We start from the raw sequence: 17,810 nt of genomic DNA on the forward strand, positions 1-17,810 counted from the left end.
TGTCATCTTGGCTTGAATTCCTCAAATAATAAAAGTAACAAGGTACTATAGAAATTCAGTCTTTTATTGGTAAGTGTGGCAACAGAAACTTTAACAAAGGTTTGGGAAAAAAATGTTTACAACAAGACACGTTATTTTCTTTTAACAGCAGTTGATTCATTTTACACAGTAACAAATATCTGGCAGTTCCTGAAAATTAGCTTACACATTTTGATTATTTAGTGTTGCATTTGTTATAAAATTGTCAAAAGAAATTTCGATCTCATTTAGGGACAGAATTCAGTTACAGGAAGGAAGGGCATTTTATGTAGAGAGGGGGGAAAAAAGTACAAGAAAGTATGTCCTAAACTGCTAAGCTGAAACGCTGATTTTACTATAAGAGTAACTCACTCTGTGTGAGCAGCACATAGAGAAGACACCTCAGGGTGACCGGAGTATACAAGTTGAAACAGACGTATGAACAGACTGAAGGTTATGCAAAGCCTGTTGAACTCAGAGTGAGCTTACACAGCTATGTGCAGAGTGATAGGGCAGTGGTCGCTCCCCATCGCCTTGTTGCGGATCTTGCTGTCGCACAAGCCCGGCAGCAGAGAGGACGACAGCACAAAGTAGTCGAGCCTCCAGCCCACGTTCTTTGAGCGGGCGTTCATCATGTAGGTCCAGAAGGTGTAGGCGTTGGTCTGCTCAGGGTAGAGCTCGCGGAAGCTGTCGACAAAACCTGCCGCCAGTAGCTGGCTGAAGCCTTCGCGCTCCTCGGGGGTGAAGCCGGCATTTTTCTTGTTCCCCTTGGGGTTCTTCAGATCGATCTCCTGGTGAGCAACGTTGAGATCTCCACACAGCACCAGGGGCTTCTGCATGTCCAGCTCACTCAGGTACGCCCGGAAGTCCACGTCCCAGGTTTTGCGGTAATCGAGGCGAACAAGGCCTCTGCTAGCGTTTGGCACATAGGCCGTCACCAGGTAGAAGCTGGGAAACTCGGCAGTGATGACACGGCCCTCCTTATCGTGCTCTTCTTTGCCTAGAACATTAGTCAAAATTAAGTCAGTTGCTTCACCAGTACTTAAACTGTTTGTATAGGTTTAATGTGTTGGTAAAGCATACTAAAAATGTCTCTGTTGGTTTCATCTAAAATTTTATGCTGATAAGGCAAAAACAGTTTTTCAAGAGCAGGAATCTGATAATCACACACAATGTGCTCATTATGGGAGGACCTTCTAAACTACCAATGGGGCTTCATGCTAAACAGTCCCTATTTGCTGTTATCCACTAATAATTTCAAATAATCATTTACTTCAAACATAGAAGATTACACATCTTTAAAATGTTGCTGTACATGTTTTTTGCCATTTCTGGGCACCATAAATAACTAAGCAGAACACAAAGTTCCCCCTTACCAATTCCATAGGTCACTTTGATGGGTTCAGTCTTGCAGAGCATAGCCACCCCACTGTAACCCTCCTTGTCACCTGATGCAGCCCAGTACTTGTGAGGGTACTCAGGCATTGAGGTGATTTCAGCAGGGAGGGCTTTCTCTGCACACTTTGTCTCCTGTAGGCATAAAATGTCTGGATCCTCCTCTCGCACCCACTGGGAAAAGACAAATGTGCTTGTTAGTATCAGTCAGTCTCAAAACTAGCTAATTAATGCTTCTCCAGACAGCAAACTCACATCCAGGCCCTTCTTTTTAACCCAGGCCCTCAGCCCATCCACATTCCACGACGTGATCTTCATGTTTGCGTTGCGTCCATCTTTGCTGGTCATTTTGTCAGGAGGGTCATCATACAGTATCGGAGCCTCTGGTTCCTTGGCTGCCTTTGCTTTCTTTGAAGGAGCTGTGAAATGAAAGACAAATAGCACAGGGTTGGATAATAGATGATGTTGGAAAATCTATCTATAGTAAAGGAAAAATCCATTTCAGTTCATCAGGGCATGCTGGTAGTACCAGAGGCTGTGTCATTTTCTCCTTCCGCAGCTGCTTCTTCTGCCTTCTTGCCCCTCTTCATACTTGAACTCACTCTGACGGCAAGCACACCTCGCAGACACACAACACGCACACACAACACCACACGCGCCGCTGAAAAACAAAACAAGAACAATTTAAGTAATGCATCTGTTCAGTGCACAAAGGTCAAATACAGCACCAGTATGCAGGACACACAGGTAGGAATCTCATACATAATAGAAAACTAAATCTCAACATTGAGGATTTGTTGCGTTTCCACTTTTATGTCTTTGTGTACACGTAATCAGCGTTTTAAAATGTAACCCACAGCAGTGTGAAACAATCATCCCGTGTTCTGGAAAATTGCGACCAGCTCTTTTCTGAATCAAGACAAATTCAGAAAATCAGCGTTAGTTCAAGTTTTAATTCAAATAAATTAAAACTCGATTGATTTAGCAGAGCATTTATATAAGTAGTTTGGCTGAATACAGAGCTGTAAACATGATTAAGGCCAACATGTTCAAAACTAGAAACGGAAATTAAAGAAAAAACAATAGAAGTAAAATGGAAAAGGTTTCAACACTGTAAAGGTAGCAGGTACACCAGAGATGTCTTGAAGAAACTTCACCAGTACGATCGGCAGTTGCTGACTTATATTATTATATTCAAAGATGCTCAAGGTTACATTCAAAACCTTGCGGAGCGTCTTAACTACATCTGAAATGTATTATTAATAAAAGTAACTAATACTGGACATGCTGCTGATATCAATGTTTATGTTTCACAGTTAACAATTTGGATAAAATTAAGTCCTTTTATCGCATAAACATACGTAAAACGAAAATAAGCGAACATAAACATAGTGCAGAGGAGCAATAAATACGTACAGTAAGTTTTTCTAGTTCTCTCTGTCTGTATGCCGAGAATTAGACTTACAATGGCCAACTTCAATGTGACTATTTACATCCTAATCACATTTTCTGACAAAGCGGAAGCGAGATTAGCTTTTATTTCAGTGCAAGTCTCTGGTTGAGTGCTTTAAATTCAACACATTGTAGAAATTGGCGACCAGCTGATGTAAAATTAATGCATGCATATAATTTAACAGCAACAGAATGAGCTATTAGGAAGTTTGCCATGTTAAACAACAAGTTTAGCTAACAGCAGACTGTGCTACCGCTAGCTTTTTCTCTCTGACAAAGAAAGCAGGCGGCCTACGCCGAGAATGAATGGAGAATAAGCAGCCAGCTAACAAGCTTTCCTCCGAGCTTATCTGATTATCAACGAATGCAAATGCGCTGAAAATAATTAGCGTCTTCATTTCAAACACGTTTCAGGGAAAAGACATGCAAATAACCTTACTTGCACTTTCACAACAGGATGTAAAGCCCAGACAACTGCTGCTTCCCAGGCACTCCCCCCCAAACACACACACAACACACGCGCCACAGCACAGCTAAGACTTCTGTCCACGTGCTGTGCTGAACTACTGACTGTCTAAACACATGCCTGAAAATTACCGAGAAAAATTCCACATTTGCATGTCTTCTTGAAAAATAAATACGTACTTGCTGCTATAAGGCACACAGTGTATTACCATGGCATGTTAGTTAAGTAAGGCTCTGTTTTTACGTTGTCTTATGTTAAGGCAAAATGTGTACCTACCAGTGTTTGGGTCCTCTGGGCTTCGTTATGGAGGAGCTGAGCTACAGAAATTAGCCCAGCCAGTTAGGTTTACGTGCGTAAAAATTAAAGTGATATGAATTAAGATTAATGTGACCTACCGAAGGAAATTTTAAAAAGTGGGTAAATATATTTTGTTTTTAAAACCGCATCACCATAAATTTACTTTTGGAAAAAAGTCGGTCTGTTCTCTGGCGGTTAGCATAGGAGCTAATTAGACAGCTATCAGGATGCTTATGCTTTGGTTCTTTTACGTACTGATTGTCCAAACGTTTAATGTTGAAATATGTAGGTTAAAGGTGTATTATCAGGGTTAATACAAATGCGCGCGATAACATGTTATCTGCATAAAAATGTTTGCTGCTAAATAATTTGAATCTTAAATTTTGGTGTTGATTGTATTTGTGTTGTGTTGTGGTCAAGTCAAGTGGCTTTATTGTTATTTCAGCCATGCGCAGCGCAACACCAGACAGAACAGAACGATACAGACACAAGACAGTGCAGACACAACAGTGCAATAGAAAAGGGTAACAATGACAGTGGGTTGTGCAAAAAGTAACTTGATGTATGAAGGTGTGTGTATGAGATTGTGCAGCTGAGTGCTTGAGGTAGTTACGTGTATGAAGGTGTGTGTGTGTGTGTGTGTGTGTGTGTGTGTGTGTGTGTGTGTGTCAGTCCAGTCACTGAGTGTTCTGGCGGCTTGGAGGAAGAAACTTTTTTGCAGTCTGGTAGTGAGAGCCCGAATGCTCCAGTACCTCTTGCCAGAAGGAAGCAGGCAGGGTAAAGAATGTGTGTGAAGGGTGCATGGGGTCCTCCACAATGCTGGTGGCTTTGTGGATGCAGTGGGTGTGATGAGTGTATGTGCTGGAGGGAAGAGAGGTTCCAATGATCTTCTCAGCTTTTCTCACTATCCGTTGTAGGGTATTGCGATCTGACACGGTGCAGTTACCATACCAGACATATATGTGGATGTCCAGTCCAAAATTTTCTAGTATAATCTGATTTAGTTTTATTGTGCCTTTTTCTTGCCTGTAATAGACTTCTAAGAGAGATGAAGGGTTTAAATGAAAAGACACTATAACAACACAGTGACTTCCTTCTTTCTGAAACAGTTTTTTCTGCAGCCATGACTGTAGTGATTGGATTTGAGGGCAGTGCCAATAAGATCGGCATAGGCATAATCAGGGATGGGGAAGTGCTTTCCAACCCCAGACGGACTTACATTACACCTCCAGGTCAAGGTAAGTTGGAGTTCTTCTAAGATATTAATGATAACTCCAACGTACTGCTTATATGAAAATCTGTTAGTTGACTGCATGCTTTTTTTTAATATCTCAGGGTTCCTGCCAAGTGACACAGCCAGACACCACCGTGCTGTCATACTAAACGTCCTGAAGGAGGCGCTGGAGCAAGCGGGGCTAAAACCTGCAGACATCGACTGTGTGGCATACACCAAAGGTAATATAAAAGATTTTAACTTTTCAGATGTCTGTCAAAAATTGATCCAAACATGTTCTCATCAAATAAGGGTCATAGTGATTTTAAATAACTGAGAGTTGATTGTTTGTTAACAAACAAACGTTAGTTTTATATCACAAGTTACTCAAAAATGTCACTAATTTCTGTGTGCCATTAAAGTTCAGACCTTCGTTAATGAAGCGCTCCCAGTCAGAAAAAGGATGGCTTAAAGAGATGGGGGATTTTTCCTAATAAACAAGCCAAAGAACATTTGTCAAGCTCCACAGCTTATAAAGAAAATGGATCATGTCAAAATTTCTCTTATTTGTCCTTCCTTTGACAACTATGACAATTATTAAAGCCTGCTTTAAGAAACACATGCTTATCTGACTTACATCTTACATATTGGTTTTTTTAAAACTATGACAGAGAGAATATAGCTTAGTGCTATAGCAGCTTTAGACTCTAAGAACATAACTAATGGAGGGTTCAAAACCACCTGATCCAGCCCTAGTTATCAACTATAACAAAAAGTAAGTTTAATCAGACCCTGAGGAGTCTGAGAGCTGAAGGCTCTGGCTCCCATTCTATTTTTATAAACTCTAGGAACTTAAATTAAGCCTGCAATCTGAGAGCAAAGTGCTCTGTAGGAATATTATTGTACTAAAAGGTCTTTAAGATATGAATTGAAATAAAGGGACTGTGATTCTTGACTGATGTCTGTAGAAGACCAAACCAATAAGTTGTTCTCCTTCAGGTCCTGGTATGGGTGCACCCTTGGTGACGGTGGCTCTAGTGGCACGCACAGTTGCACAGCTTTGGGGAAAGCCGCTGCTCGGTGTGAACCACTGTATCGGACACATAGAGATGGGACGACTTATCACCAAAGCCAACAACCCCACCGTGCTTTATGTTAGTGGGGGCAATACACAGGTTGGTTCCTCCCTGTAAGCCTCATGCAGAGCTTTTTGGCACAGAACATTTGCACTGCATGTCAGCTGCTCATCAGCAGCAGTATATTTGAAGTAGAAATGCAGTTTGAGTTTTGTTCATCCTGAATTTTGTGCAGGTTATTGCATACTCAGAGCGGCGGTACCGAATATTTGGGGAGACCATCGACATTGCAGTCGGCAACTGTTTAGACAGGTTTGCCAGAGTTATTAAGGTTTGTGTCATACTTCTCAACATGAAACCATCAAGTTGCATTTCACTTAGTGCAACAGATGTGTGATCATAAATCTGTATGAAACCATTTCTACACTCAGATTTCCAATGATCCAAGTCCAGGCTACAACATAGAGCAGATGGCCAAAAAGTGAGTGAGATCACTGAATAGTTGTGAATATTTAGTGTTCTTTATGTCTTTTAATGTTTTTTATGTTTATTCTAAACTTTGCTTTCTCTCCACATTGCCAGAGGGAGTCAGTATGTGGAGCTGCCATATACAGTAAAGGGCATGGATGTGTCCTTTTCTGGCATTTTGTCCTACATTGAAGTAAGTCCTTTGCTCTTCTGTAAAGTTGGTTGTGTCATATTGATTGAGTTATCTCAAGGCTACTTTTGGTTTACGTTCTTTACATTTATATTCCTTCCACAGGACGCTGCTCATAAGATGCTGAGCTCTGGTCAGTGTACAGCAGAAGACCTGTGTTTCTCACTTCAGGTACAGCATAGCACCTTTACACACACGAAAGTCAGAAAGTTCATATTTTGGTTACGTGGAAAACATTTGATCCAGTTACCTTTGGTGTTGCAGTGTAGTTATCCTCTGATAAAACACCTTAAAGGAGTTTCCCTCATTGACTTTATAAGATTGTCAGAACATATTTCTGAAACAAAAACGCTCCTTCTCATTTCAAGTGCAACTGGAGCTTATTTCTGGCAGCTGGTTCACCAGGTTTTGTACATTGTATGATTACTGAAAAGTATGATTCAATCTGTTTAAGGAGCGGCCCAGAGGAGGTTTCACACTTTTATAAGTTTCAAAAAATGACTTTATGTTCAAATCAGTGTGTGTGAAAAGCTTGTTCTTTTTTTAATTTTAGTTTATTTTATCAATTAGTTTTAGCGAGAGTTACGAGAGTTTTAGCTAATAGATTAATTACATTTTTATTACTGAAATGATCAGTTGAAAGCAGCACATTATTTGAATTGTTTAAGATGTGATTAAAGCATACTGGATTATCAAAATATTTACCTCTTGAATTTCTGCTAATCAACTACTTGTTGTAGCCCTGATTGGTGTGTTGGCATCAGTGATGTCAGTATTTTCCATTAGTATTGCTTCTGTCTTTGCAGGAGACATTGTTCTCCATGCTGGTGGAGATCACAGAAAGAGCTATGGCTCATTGTGGCTCCCAGGAAGTGCTGATTGTTGGGGGCGTTGGCTGTAAGTATATCTGAAATGATCAGCTGCAGCTTATTCTAAAATATTAAAGCAAATATGCTGAAGCATTTAAGTGTTTGCAGTCATTTTGTGTGCGCTATTTTTACTGTTATGAAATGCTTTGCAATCAGAGTGTAAGGCTCGATTTTATCTGTAAAGAAACTGGAACACCAGTTTTCTTCTGTGTAAAATCCAACAGAATAAAATGACTTCCCACAAGCAGTAAAGCTGTCTACATGAACTTCAGCAGTTCTAATTATTATACTCTACAGCGACGGGATACTGTCATTGCCTATCCCTAGCCTGGTTGAGGACTTTAAATGTGCAGAAGTGAGCCCTGAGATGTCACTCACGGACTCCCGCGACCCCATAGTGAGAGGCACTGCTCCCACCCTAGCAACGGGGAGGAAGTGGACCTCAGCCACACCTGTGCTACAGGCGAAATCCGCTCTTCGGCATCGTGACGTGGTGGGTCACGTCCAACAGGGCAGAGGAGGACTTGGTCTTGGCGCAGTAATACCTCGGTGGCAAAAGGCATCTGTAACCGAACGTCGAAAAATGGTGGTGGAGGAGGTGAATCGTCAGGAGGAAACAGCCAGACATGCCAGAGCCGTGGCACTGGCCAAACAGGGTCGCTGGGTGAATTGGGAGAGTGTGGAAAAGAGAAAACTCTCATGGAGTGAAATCTGGGGCATGGAGTCTAATAGACTAAGTTTCATCATCCGAGCGACATACGATGCGCTAACTTCCCCAATAAATCTGCAGCTGTGATTTGGAAAGGATGCTCCCTGGATGCCCCCTGGAGGGGGTACAGGATGCACATCTTGGTTGGTTGTAGGACTAGCCTTACTCAGGGCAGATACACATGAAGACACAACCAGGTTCTCAGGTGTCTAGCCGAGAAAGTTGAGTGCAAAAGAAAATCCATCAACGCTCAACCTTTCACGAACGAAGAGGAGCGTCAGTTTTCATCAACATTTGTCCGGGAAGGAGACAAGCCGAGGACGAGCCCTTCAACCCCAGACCTGGGCCCGCTGAAGGTTGCCAGGGATTGGCAGATGCAAGTGGACTTGGATCAGAGGCTAATTATTCCCACAGAGATCATAACAACAACTTTGCGACCAGACCTTGTCCTTTGGTCTAACTCCCAAAAACTTGCGTACGTCATTGAGCTGACGGTACCATGGGAGGAAGCAATTGAGGAAGCGTTTGAGCGTAAGAAGCTGTGGTATGCCAACTTGGCAGCTGAGGCAGAGGACAGAGGCTGGAAGATCAAGGTGCACCCGGTGGAAGTGGGGTGCAGGGGCTTTGTTGCCAGCACAACAGCAAAGCTGCTTAGAGAGATTGGGATCAGAGGACAGCCGCAACGGGAGGCTATAAGAGAACTAACTAACACTGCTGAGAGGACCAGTCACTGGCTATGGTTAAAAAGGGCTGACATCACTTGGGCAGCTAAGGCAGTCAGCTTACGAGAGAAAAGAAATATTCCGCTCTTCTCCCCTCTGCTCTTCTTCCCTTTTCTGGGATGCAGTGGGGAGGTAGAGCGTACAGCCCGATCCGGCGGGGAGGTGTGAGAAGCCAGATCGGGCGCCCCCCTTCCGGCTCTCCTCTCTGCTCTCTCCTATCTTGTCCCTTTTTGTCTTACTTCTCTCTATCACAGTTTCTATCCCTTTGAAGAGGTTAGGCTCCATAAATGCTAAAGAGGTAAGTATTATTTCTCAGTTGCAGTGAATATATAGAAAATAAACTGTAGGAAACTAAACAGAAGAAAGAAGAAGAGAAATAACAAGTTAACATAAACCAGTGACACACTCCAGGGCCTGATCAACCCTGGCAGGGCCTCCTTGGATGAGGGTGTCTAGTGATAATGGCCGAAACACCCGATGAATCCAAGGTCCACTACTGATGATGTGTCCCAAATTTTAAAATGATAAGCTAGATCAGATCTCTAATCCCTAAACCTAACCAAAGAAGGAAAATGGCAGATTAGCCTGGGTAAAAGACCGAAAGTTGAGGCACGCAACGATGCGTGCTGCTGACAAAGTTTCTGGGCTGCCTTTCCTCATAACAGCCATCCCTCAAGAGTCTCTCCATCTAAAGCAATGCATTATCAGGGACTGTAACATCTAGTCCTTCTTACTGATTCCAAGGTTCTGTTGTTTGTTGTTTCTAACTACTGTTTGTTTATGTACTTATTGTTACAGTCACCCAGGAATGCCTTGGATCCCTTAAAGTCTAAGCCCATTATTGAAACTCCTCTCTGTTTACTGTTGCTATGAATGGAAATGAATTCACGCTCTCAGAAATGTGTTTATCTCATGTTCCAACCACAGGTAATCTGCGTCTGCAGGAGATGATGGGAGTGATGTGTAAGGAGAGAGGAGCAAAGCTGTTTGCCACAGATGAAAGGTAACCCAGTCTGCCCAACACTCAGATCCTTCACTTTCATTTCCATTGAAACTTCACTAGAATTAGTTTCACTTTTACACGCACGAGCAGCAGTTTGGTCCTAAGACCGAGTACAGTATACTCTCACCAACCCTACTTTTGAGAGTCGATGTGTTTGTTATTTTCAAAGCTCTGTGAATTCCAGGTACCGTACAGTCATGAAATTTCCTAGCTGATTCCACAGTCAGCTGTTAGTGATATTTTAAGAAAGTAGAAATGATTGGGAATGACAGCAACTCGGACATAAAGAGGTAGGCTACATATAATCACAGAATGGGGTCAGCGGCTGTTGAGCCGCATAGTCCAAAATTTCCATAGACACACCAGAAGTTCAGAAGCTGTTATAACTGCAAAGCTTGTGGATTAAGAGTTGGATGTCACTCAATCTCATATGTGTGTGAAGGCAGATGAGCAAATACTTTTGGTTATAAAGTGTACCATTCATAGCCACAAAAACATCTGATATATGAAGCTGTCCTTGTGTGAACACATGCAATGGAGCTCTTCATTGTGCCTTTTTTTAATTGGTGTGACAGGATCTTGATCTGTCTGAAAGATCCAGATCCAGATGCACATAACAAAGATCAGTTTGTTGCCACAGATTTTGCATTGACAATGGAGCGATGATCGCTCAGGCCGGCTGGGAGATGTTTCGGTCTGGTCAGGTGACAGAGCTAGAAGACTCATGGATCACACAAAGGTAAGGCTTCATAGACCTTTTCAGTTGTGATTTAATAACCCACCAAAGAATCACATTTATGTCCCTTACTCATTATAGGTAGATTATATGTCTGTATGAGTTAAAGTGGCTGTTGGGTTTAAAAGTTGCTAATCCTGACTCTAGGATGGAAAAATTCATTCTTATTGTGTTTGTGTTCATATTACTGTGCTTGCAGTAAATGACCGTGGGTTTCTCTCCTGTTGCAGGTATAGAACAGATGAGGTGGAGGTGACATGGAGAGACTGACTGTAGAACCATCATTTTGTGGTCTGTTGTGACACATTTAGCGTGGTACACCAGGCCTCGAACATAACACGGCAGCTCCACAGATGAATACTTTTCTGTACATCCAAAACCTGATCTCATCACATGTTTGAAAAACTATTCAAACACATCCAAGAGACACACTGCTATAACATGGTCCTTCATGAAAAATGTCTCAAATGCTCAGACTGTAAATTAGTTTAGTTCCTGAGCTATGCTACGCAGCTTCACTGGTTAAGGCCTTTACACGCCAACAACAAAAAATGCAGACTATTAACCAGGAAGACTGCAAGTTTCCATTTTGAAGGGTTTATCCAGACAGATATTTGATATCAAAGGAGCTGGTTTCATATTTTTAGTGCCTGACTAACATTTAAACAGCTCACACACAGAGCTCGGTGTTGGATTGTATGGAGTAGCTTTGTATTACCAAAAATGTTACTTTTCTTAAAATTCCCACCTTTGTAACTTTAGGTTCTGGAGATGTACCCGCTGAGCCCCCCTCCCAGAACTTGCTAGTATAACTTCTTGCACATTTGCATGTGCTCTTATGTACAGTTACAACAGAAAGTTTCTCATGAAATAAGTGAGATTTTCAACCCTGTGAGGCTGCCAGCAGTAAATGACAATTTGTGTTGAAATAAAGATGATTAAGAGATCCACTCAAGTTTACTCATTTTTATTAAGCAATACTGTTCTCTTACATTCTTCCTCCTTCTCCAGTGTAATTTTTATTTAATAAATTCTTTTCAAAAATCAACATACTGAAAATGGTGACATCCCTTATGGATTCATAAGTAACATTCACCCAATTGGGACCAAATGAAAACAAAAGGAACACAGCATTAATATGGTGATGTGATAAAGGGTGAACTCTTCTGTGCCTTTGACTACACCCTCCTGTAAACTGAAGACTTGGGTACAGAAGTCCTCTGCATACATTAACGGTAAAACTCAAGCAGGAATGAGACATTCTTCTGATTTGTAATTGATGGGGGAGGGGGAAAGTCACTCTGGTGAGGGCTTGCACACAGGGATTGGTAAACAAATTCTTTGAACAAAGTGCTTGATTGACCACTCGCTTCACAGAGGACAAAGTATGATAAAAACGGCAGCTTTCAAAAAGGAAACAAATTAAATTACAGCGCCTATAGTTAAAAAAAAAAAAAAAAATCTACACATACAAGCTTAAAATGGTAATGAGAGACAATGAAAACAGGTCTGATTAATTAAGGCAGGCTTTCTGTAAGGCGTTAAAAAAAGTCCATTGCTGTAAGATCTTAAAGGAGTTAGTCCAAAGTGTCTCAGTGTGGCTTTGCGTGAAGACATCATCCTGAGTGCAGTGTGTGAGAACAGGACTCAAATTCGTCCATCTTTATGTATTTTTATGTGTATGTAGTTGTGTGTGTTTCCACTAGGGGCCTGTCACACTGCTAGGCTGGGTGCTCCTTGGCGTCCTTGTACCAGATCACCCTTTTTGGATCTGAGAAGCCAAAAAAAAAAAAAAAAAAAAAAAAGTCAAAAGGGACACTTCATACAAACAGCAAAAATTAGACCGCTTTGAAAAAGACTGTTATGCTACACATTTTAGCAAATTACCATTAATGAGTGTGTGTGAGAAAATAGTAGGGAATAATGTCTTGCGCCAAAATGAATGCACATAAATTAGGAAAACTCACCTTTTTTCTGTCTGTTGCAGATAGCGTTCCACTCTATGGAGTGAGAGAGGAGAAAAGAGGTAGTTGTTATTCACCATAATTTCAGATTTAATGATCTCTAGCCAGATGTCATTTTTAAAGCTTCTTGTAGTGGTTACCTTTACTATGATAGTTCAGAGCTTCCACTAGGTGGCGACAACTGAGCAGCAGCTTTCCATTGCTCTCGTCGACCTCTGCGCATGCAATTGGGTTGAGGGAGGTAGACACTGGAATTGGCCTTTCTTCTGGGGGCTTCACTGTGAGAACTGTGTCGAGCTGTAGGTCTGCTGGATGTTTAGAATCTGTGGGCAGTGGGGTACTGGAACGGGAGTTGGGGCCGGAGCCTTCTGTGACTGGTCTTGCCTCGCTAATGAAACTTAGACCCCACTGGTTCTGTAGCAGCATGCCGATGGCAGGTCGGTCTTCCTCCAGTGCTCCAGTTGCAGCTCCCGCCTTCACCTTGGAGGCATAGCTAACAGCAGGCTGTAGCTTGGCAGGACTGTCTTGCACTGGGAAGGCAGGTGGGGGCTTAAGTAGAGACAAACTGTCCTCGACCCATCTTTCCTTTTGATTAACCTTTTGTGGCCTTTCACGTACACGGCCAACACCCTTCTGACTTTCCCTGCGCAGACTACGACCTTTGTGCTGTGGGCCCCTGCGTTCCTTTTCCCTGCGGAAGCTAAAGGCATGGCTGGGACCCATCAGGTCACCATCGGGTGAAAGCTGCCGTGGCAGCTGGTCACCTCCAGAGATGCATCCTCCACCCCCACCACCTCCACAGTTTCCCGAGCCAGGAGACAAGCGGCGGTTCCGAATGTGTGGCTCAGAATTGGCGGCTGAAACAAGGACTGCTTGGTCACATAGACCATCAGGCTCACACACAGTGTTGGTGGCTTCCCATGTACCTGAAGAAAATGAGCATTGACAAGTTGATCAGGTATCTGCTGTTTTAATATGTTATCATGCATACGAGCAGAAAATTCCAGTGCTGAGTGATTTGTAAGTGAAATCACTAAATCATAATCACTTCCAATCAACATTACTGTCCTACTAGTATCTTGCCCTTACTTTAGTAAGCATACTTGTAGTGAGTAGTACATATAAAGACTTATCACTTGGCATTGATTAATAATGGTCTTTGCACTTGTCTCTACCATGCACACAAACATTGCGGGTAGATGACACACTTTCATGTGACTTCAGTGTGGCAGAGGAGGTGAGGCTGAACAACAGTTCCCTGTATAGCTGGCTACTTGTGAAGTTGTACAGAAAAAAGACCAATCCCAAAATAGACAAAAACAAAAGCTGGAATCAAAACAACTCTTCTGAAGAAATCTACCATCAACACTTTTGATGAGCAATTTATCAAGCCCAGTATAAAACGTTTTGGGTTCAACTTCCTGAGTCTGAAGGTGGAAAAAATGTAATTAAACAGACTTCACCTCAGGCCGTACCATGTGACCATTAATGCAATCTCACACAAGATGCTGGTATAATTCAGGTCAACTAATCTCAAATTAATAAATAAATAATGTTGCCGTTGGTTAAGAGTAAACTAATTGTATTCCTAACTGGCAGTTGCCCATCACAGCTCTCAGCTGTCATCACCATACTTGTCCCCGTGTCTGATCTTGCCCAATGACCTGTGTCACGCTGTCCCACTTGCTGGCTCATCATGAAAAGGAGTGACTGGGTAGCAGAGTCTTTACGGGAAGGCTCTCCCGTTTTGGTTGTTAAAGCATTCTCTGTCCGCATGGCGCCACTGAAACAGACTCAGACCGACTCAGACATTACTGTTGGCCGTTTTCAAATGCACCACAAGTTGAAACATAAAAAGAGGAAGCACATAGCTTACAGCGGGCCTGATTAGCGTACCCGCTCCAAAGCGCCACATTTCAAAAGAACTGGTGAGACCGTTCACCGCCCGGCCGACCCAGTCTCATATACCGCTCCGAAATTTCAAGAAGCCGGCTACCTCCGCAGACTCTTCAGTCTCCCGACTATTTAAAAACAAAGATGTCAGAAATGATTTAATAGTTTCCATTTGTGGAAAACAACTCCCGCTGGTTCATGTAAGCGGTGCTTGCGGCTAAAAAGATAGAAGCTAACAGCGAGCACCGGTGTTAGCAAACTTTAATTAGCAGCGTCACGATGTGGAGCGTAAAACTCGACGGTTTTATGTATCTAAAGGTTCCATTTTGACCATCGAAAAATGTATGAACATTAACTACAGCGGGTCGATTAGATATGTTTGTTTTTACACGTATTACGGTTGTAAAAAGCCACCCAGAACGCTAGCCGAAGTTTCGTAACTCCCCCCCACCACCTCATTCAAAGCGGAGAAAGGCTTCCCTCGGCGCTGCTAGCCCGCCGCTAATGCCGCGGCCAAACACATAAATAACACGTCTGAAAGTGAAGCGTTTCACTCAGATATACCGAAATGTAGCACAAACTCACCTGTTTTAATATGCATCTCTTTTCGCTTGATGTGTCGTTGAAGCTAAACCGTTGAGTAACTTGTTTACAGCGTTGAGATAACGACAGCAGCCTGCTTGTAACCACCACCCGGAAGCGACACGAAAATGTGGGTGGGACAGGAAGTGCCTGCAGATAAGTGGTCCGGCGGGAATCTCGCCGTGAATTTTAACCCTCCACTTCACACATTGTGATAGTGTATGCTTAAAATTATTCAACATTATTTTCTGACTCATTTTGGACCATTTTATTGCCAAAACAAAAAAAAAATGTTATATTTCAGACACCCGTTTCCGAGATATATCCACAACGTTGCACCTAGGCAACTAGGCTTGTATAAAACAACAGAGACAATTATTAACTCATAGATCATTACACAATTGTTGGAAAGCAATAAAAACATAAGAAAATCGTCCAAAAATGTCAACCAATTTTGATCAAAGAATTGAAAAACACATTTAGATTATTTAGCTTTATGGCTTGATACAGGCTTAAGTTCGAATTGTCCAATATAATGTCATATTGATTCTCATGTTGTGAGACTTTGCTGTCATTCTGTGTGAAACTTCCAAAAACAGTTCTTTTGTGCTGTAAAACAGAGCCGCACATTACACTTTATAGACATTACCTCTGTTTTTTCTGTGCACCCAGGAACCCTGCATCTCGCCTTGTTCCATTCAATTCAATTTATATTGTAATGCAATTAACCTATAACAATGCAGAGAAAACCCTGACAATTAGACGAGCCCCTATAAGCAAGCACATGGCTACAGTAGAAAGGGAAAACTCCCTTTTAACAGAAAGAAAGCTCCGACAGAACTAGACTCAAGGATGGGCGCTCTGGGTCTCTGCTTCCTTGTTTTCTCTTCATGCTTTTGAGATATCCCACACTGGATTTGCACAGACTTTGAGCAATTTTGCATTTAAAACCACATTTTCATTTTCAGGTGCCCCTACACCTGGAAGCTCAGGCAGATGGACACACTTTCCAATGTAAACTTGGGATTGTAAAAATAATAATCTGATATCATTATTATTACTTGGTGCTACATGAAATAATATTATTATAAACAAACACACTGTTATCAAAGTCTTCCTCAAAAGTACCCCTTATCACACAAAGAAAAACTGAATTTCTGATCAGGCAAAGTAAAAAAAAACAAAATTAAAAACAAAAACGCTCTCCACATCTTCTTACACTCACATGTATTTTTGATTTACAGTTTATGTCATTTTAAATTTGATTACTAGAGGAAATATTCTTACCTTCTTCTCATTATTATTATTCCACAAAATGTCCTGAAATGTATTGTCTTATAATTACCAGTTAACCCCTCTGAGGTAGTGTTAGAGCATGGTTCTTAAGCCCAGGTCCTCTGCCAGAGGCCTGGGAGTTTGAGGGTTCTGCACGGTATCTTTGCTGTTCCTAGGTCTGCAGTTTTCTGAACAGACACCTCTGTCTCTGACCTCTGTGACTGTGGAATCTTTAGAGCCACTCTCACAGCTTGGCAGTTGCAGCTCTTAATGCTTCTATTGCCACCGGGACCAGTTGTTCTTCTAGCCACTGTTACTTTTCCTGTGCTCCATCCTGATGTTGCTTTCAGCTGGGATTGCCACACATGTCAAAGCTGTGATCTTCTGTTCCTTTCGAAGCACCACTATATCTAGTTGGTTGGCCAGCAGCTGCTTTTCTTAGCCCTGTTGTTCTCAACCACCTTTGGTGGTAATGATAATTGGAGACTTCTAATCCATATAATAATAATGGATTGCATTTACAGTGGCTTGCATAAGTATTCGGCCCCCTTGAACTTCTCCACATTTTGTCACATTACAGCCACAAACATGAATCAGTTTTATTGGAATTCCACGTGAAAGACCAATACAAAGTGGTGTACACGTGATAAGTGGAACAAAAATCACACATGATTCCAAACATTTTTTACAAATAAATAATTGAAAAGTGGGGTGTGCGTAATTATTCAGCCCCCTGAGTCAATACTTTGTAGAACCACCTTTTGCTGCAATTCCAGCTGCCAGTCTTTTAGGGTATGTCTCTACCAGCTTTGCACATTTACAGACTGAAATCCTTGCCCATTCTTCTTTGCAAAACAGCTCCAGCTCAGTGAGATTAGATGGACAGCGTTTGTGAACAGCAGTTTTCAGATCTTGCCACAGATTCTGGATTGGATTTAGATCTGGACTTTGACTGGGCCATTCTAACACATGGATATGTTTTGTTTTAAACCATTCCATTGTTGTCCTGGCTTTATGTTTAGGGTCGTTGTCCTGCTGGAAGGTGAACCTCCGCCCCAGTCTCAAGTCTTTTGCAGACTCCAAGAGGTTTTCTTCCAAGATTGCCCTGTATTTGGCTCCATCCATCTTCCCATCAACTCTGACCAGCTTCCCTGTCCCTGCTGAAGAGAAGCACCCCCAGAGCATGATGCTGCCACCACCATATTTGACAGTGGGGATGGTGTGTTCAGAGTGATGTGCAGTGTTAGTTTTCCGCCACACATAGCGTTTTGGATTTTGGCCAAAAAGTTCCATTTTGGTCTCATCTGACCAGAGCACCTTCTTCTACATGTTTGCTGTGTCCCCCACATGGCTTGTGGCAAACTGCAAACGGGACTTCTTATGGTTTTCTGTTAACAATGGCTTTCTTCTTGCCACTCTTCCATAAAGGCCAACTTTGTGCAGTGCACAGAGCAGCTGTATTTGTACTGACATTAGATGCAC

The 17,810-nt window shown here is 42.2% G+C and overlaps 3 protein-coding genes across 3 annotated transcripts; 1 reads left to right on the forward strand and 2 right to left on the reverse strand.

The window, feature by feature from the left end:
• Positions 1-46: 46 nt before the first annotated feature.
• Positions 47-3,417, reverse strand: apex1 (APEX nuclease (multifunctional DNA repair enzyme) 1). The gene is made up of 5 exons (XM_063501390.1): positions 3,305-3,417; positions 1,943-2,074; positions 1,669-1,832; positions 1,395-1,587; positions 47-1,018 (listed from the first exon to the last, which is right to left on the reverse strand). The coding sequence occupies exons 2-5, from the start codon at positions 2,001-2,003 to the stop codon at positions 504-506; spliced, it is 933 nt and encodes a 310-aa protein (XP_063357460.1). The 5' UTR covers positions 2,004-2,074; positions 3,305-3,417; the 3' UTR covers positions 47-503.
• Positions 3,418-3,623: 206 nt separating this feature from the next.
• On the forward strand, positions 3,624-11,564 carry osgep (O-sialoglycoprotein endopeptidase). The gene is made up of 12 exons (XM_063501054.1): positions 3,624-3,744; positions 4,738-4,866; positions 4,964-5,083; positions 5,841-6,016; positions 6,153-6,248; positions 6,349-6,398; positions 6,500-6,578; positions 6,681-6,746; positions 7,382-7,472; positions 9,803-9,878; positions 10,519-10,617; positions 10,845-11,564. Exons 2-12 carry the CDS (start codon positions 4,752-4,754, stop codon positions 10,882-10,884), a joined length of 1,008 nt encoding a protein of 335 aa, XP_063357124.1. The 5' UTR covers positions 3,624-3,744; positions 4,738-4,751; the 3' UTR covers positions 10,885-11,564.
• Positions 11,565-11,580: 16 nt separating this feature from the next.
• si:ch211-214j24.10 (uncharacterized protein LOC558894 homolog) lies at positions 11,581-15,173 on the reverse strand. Its single transcript, XM_063501055.1, has 4 exons — positions 15,057-15,173; positions 12,719-13,504; positions 12,582-12,614; positions 11,581-12,385 (listed from the first exon to the last, which is right to left on the reverse strand). Exons 1-4 carry the CDS (start codon positions 15,070-15,072, stop codon positions 12,336-12,338), a joined length of 885 nt encoding a protein of 294 aa, XP_063357125.1. The 5' UTR covers positions 15,073-15,173; the 3' UTR covers positions 11,581-12,335.
• Between the last annotated feature and the right edge of the window lie 2,637 nt (positions 15,174-17,810).

The sequence above is a fragment of the Pelmatolapia mariae genome, linkage group LG17 (genome assembly GCF_036321145.2).
Source record: "Pelmatolapia mariae isolate MD_Pm_ZW linkage group LG17, Pm_UMD_F_2, whole genome shotgun sequence".
Lineage (NCBI taxonomy): Eukaryota > Metazoa > Chordata > Actinopteri > Cichliformes > Cichlidae > Pelmatolapia > Pelmatolapia mariae.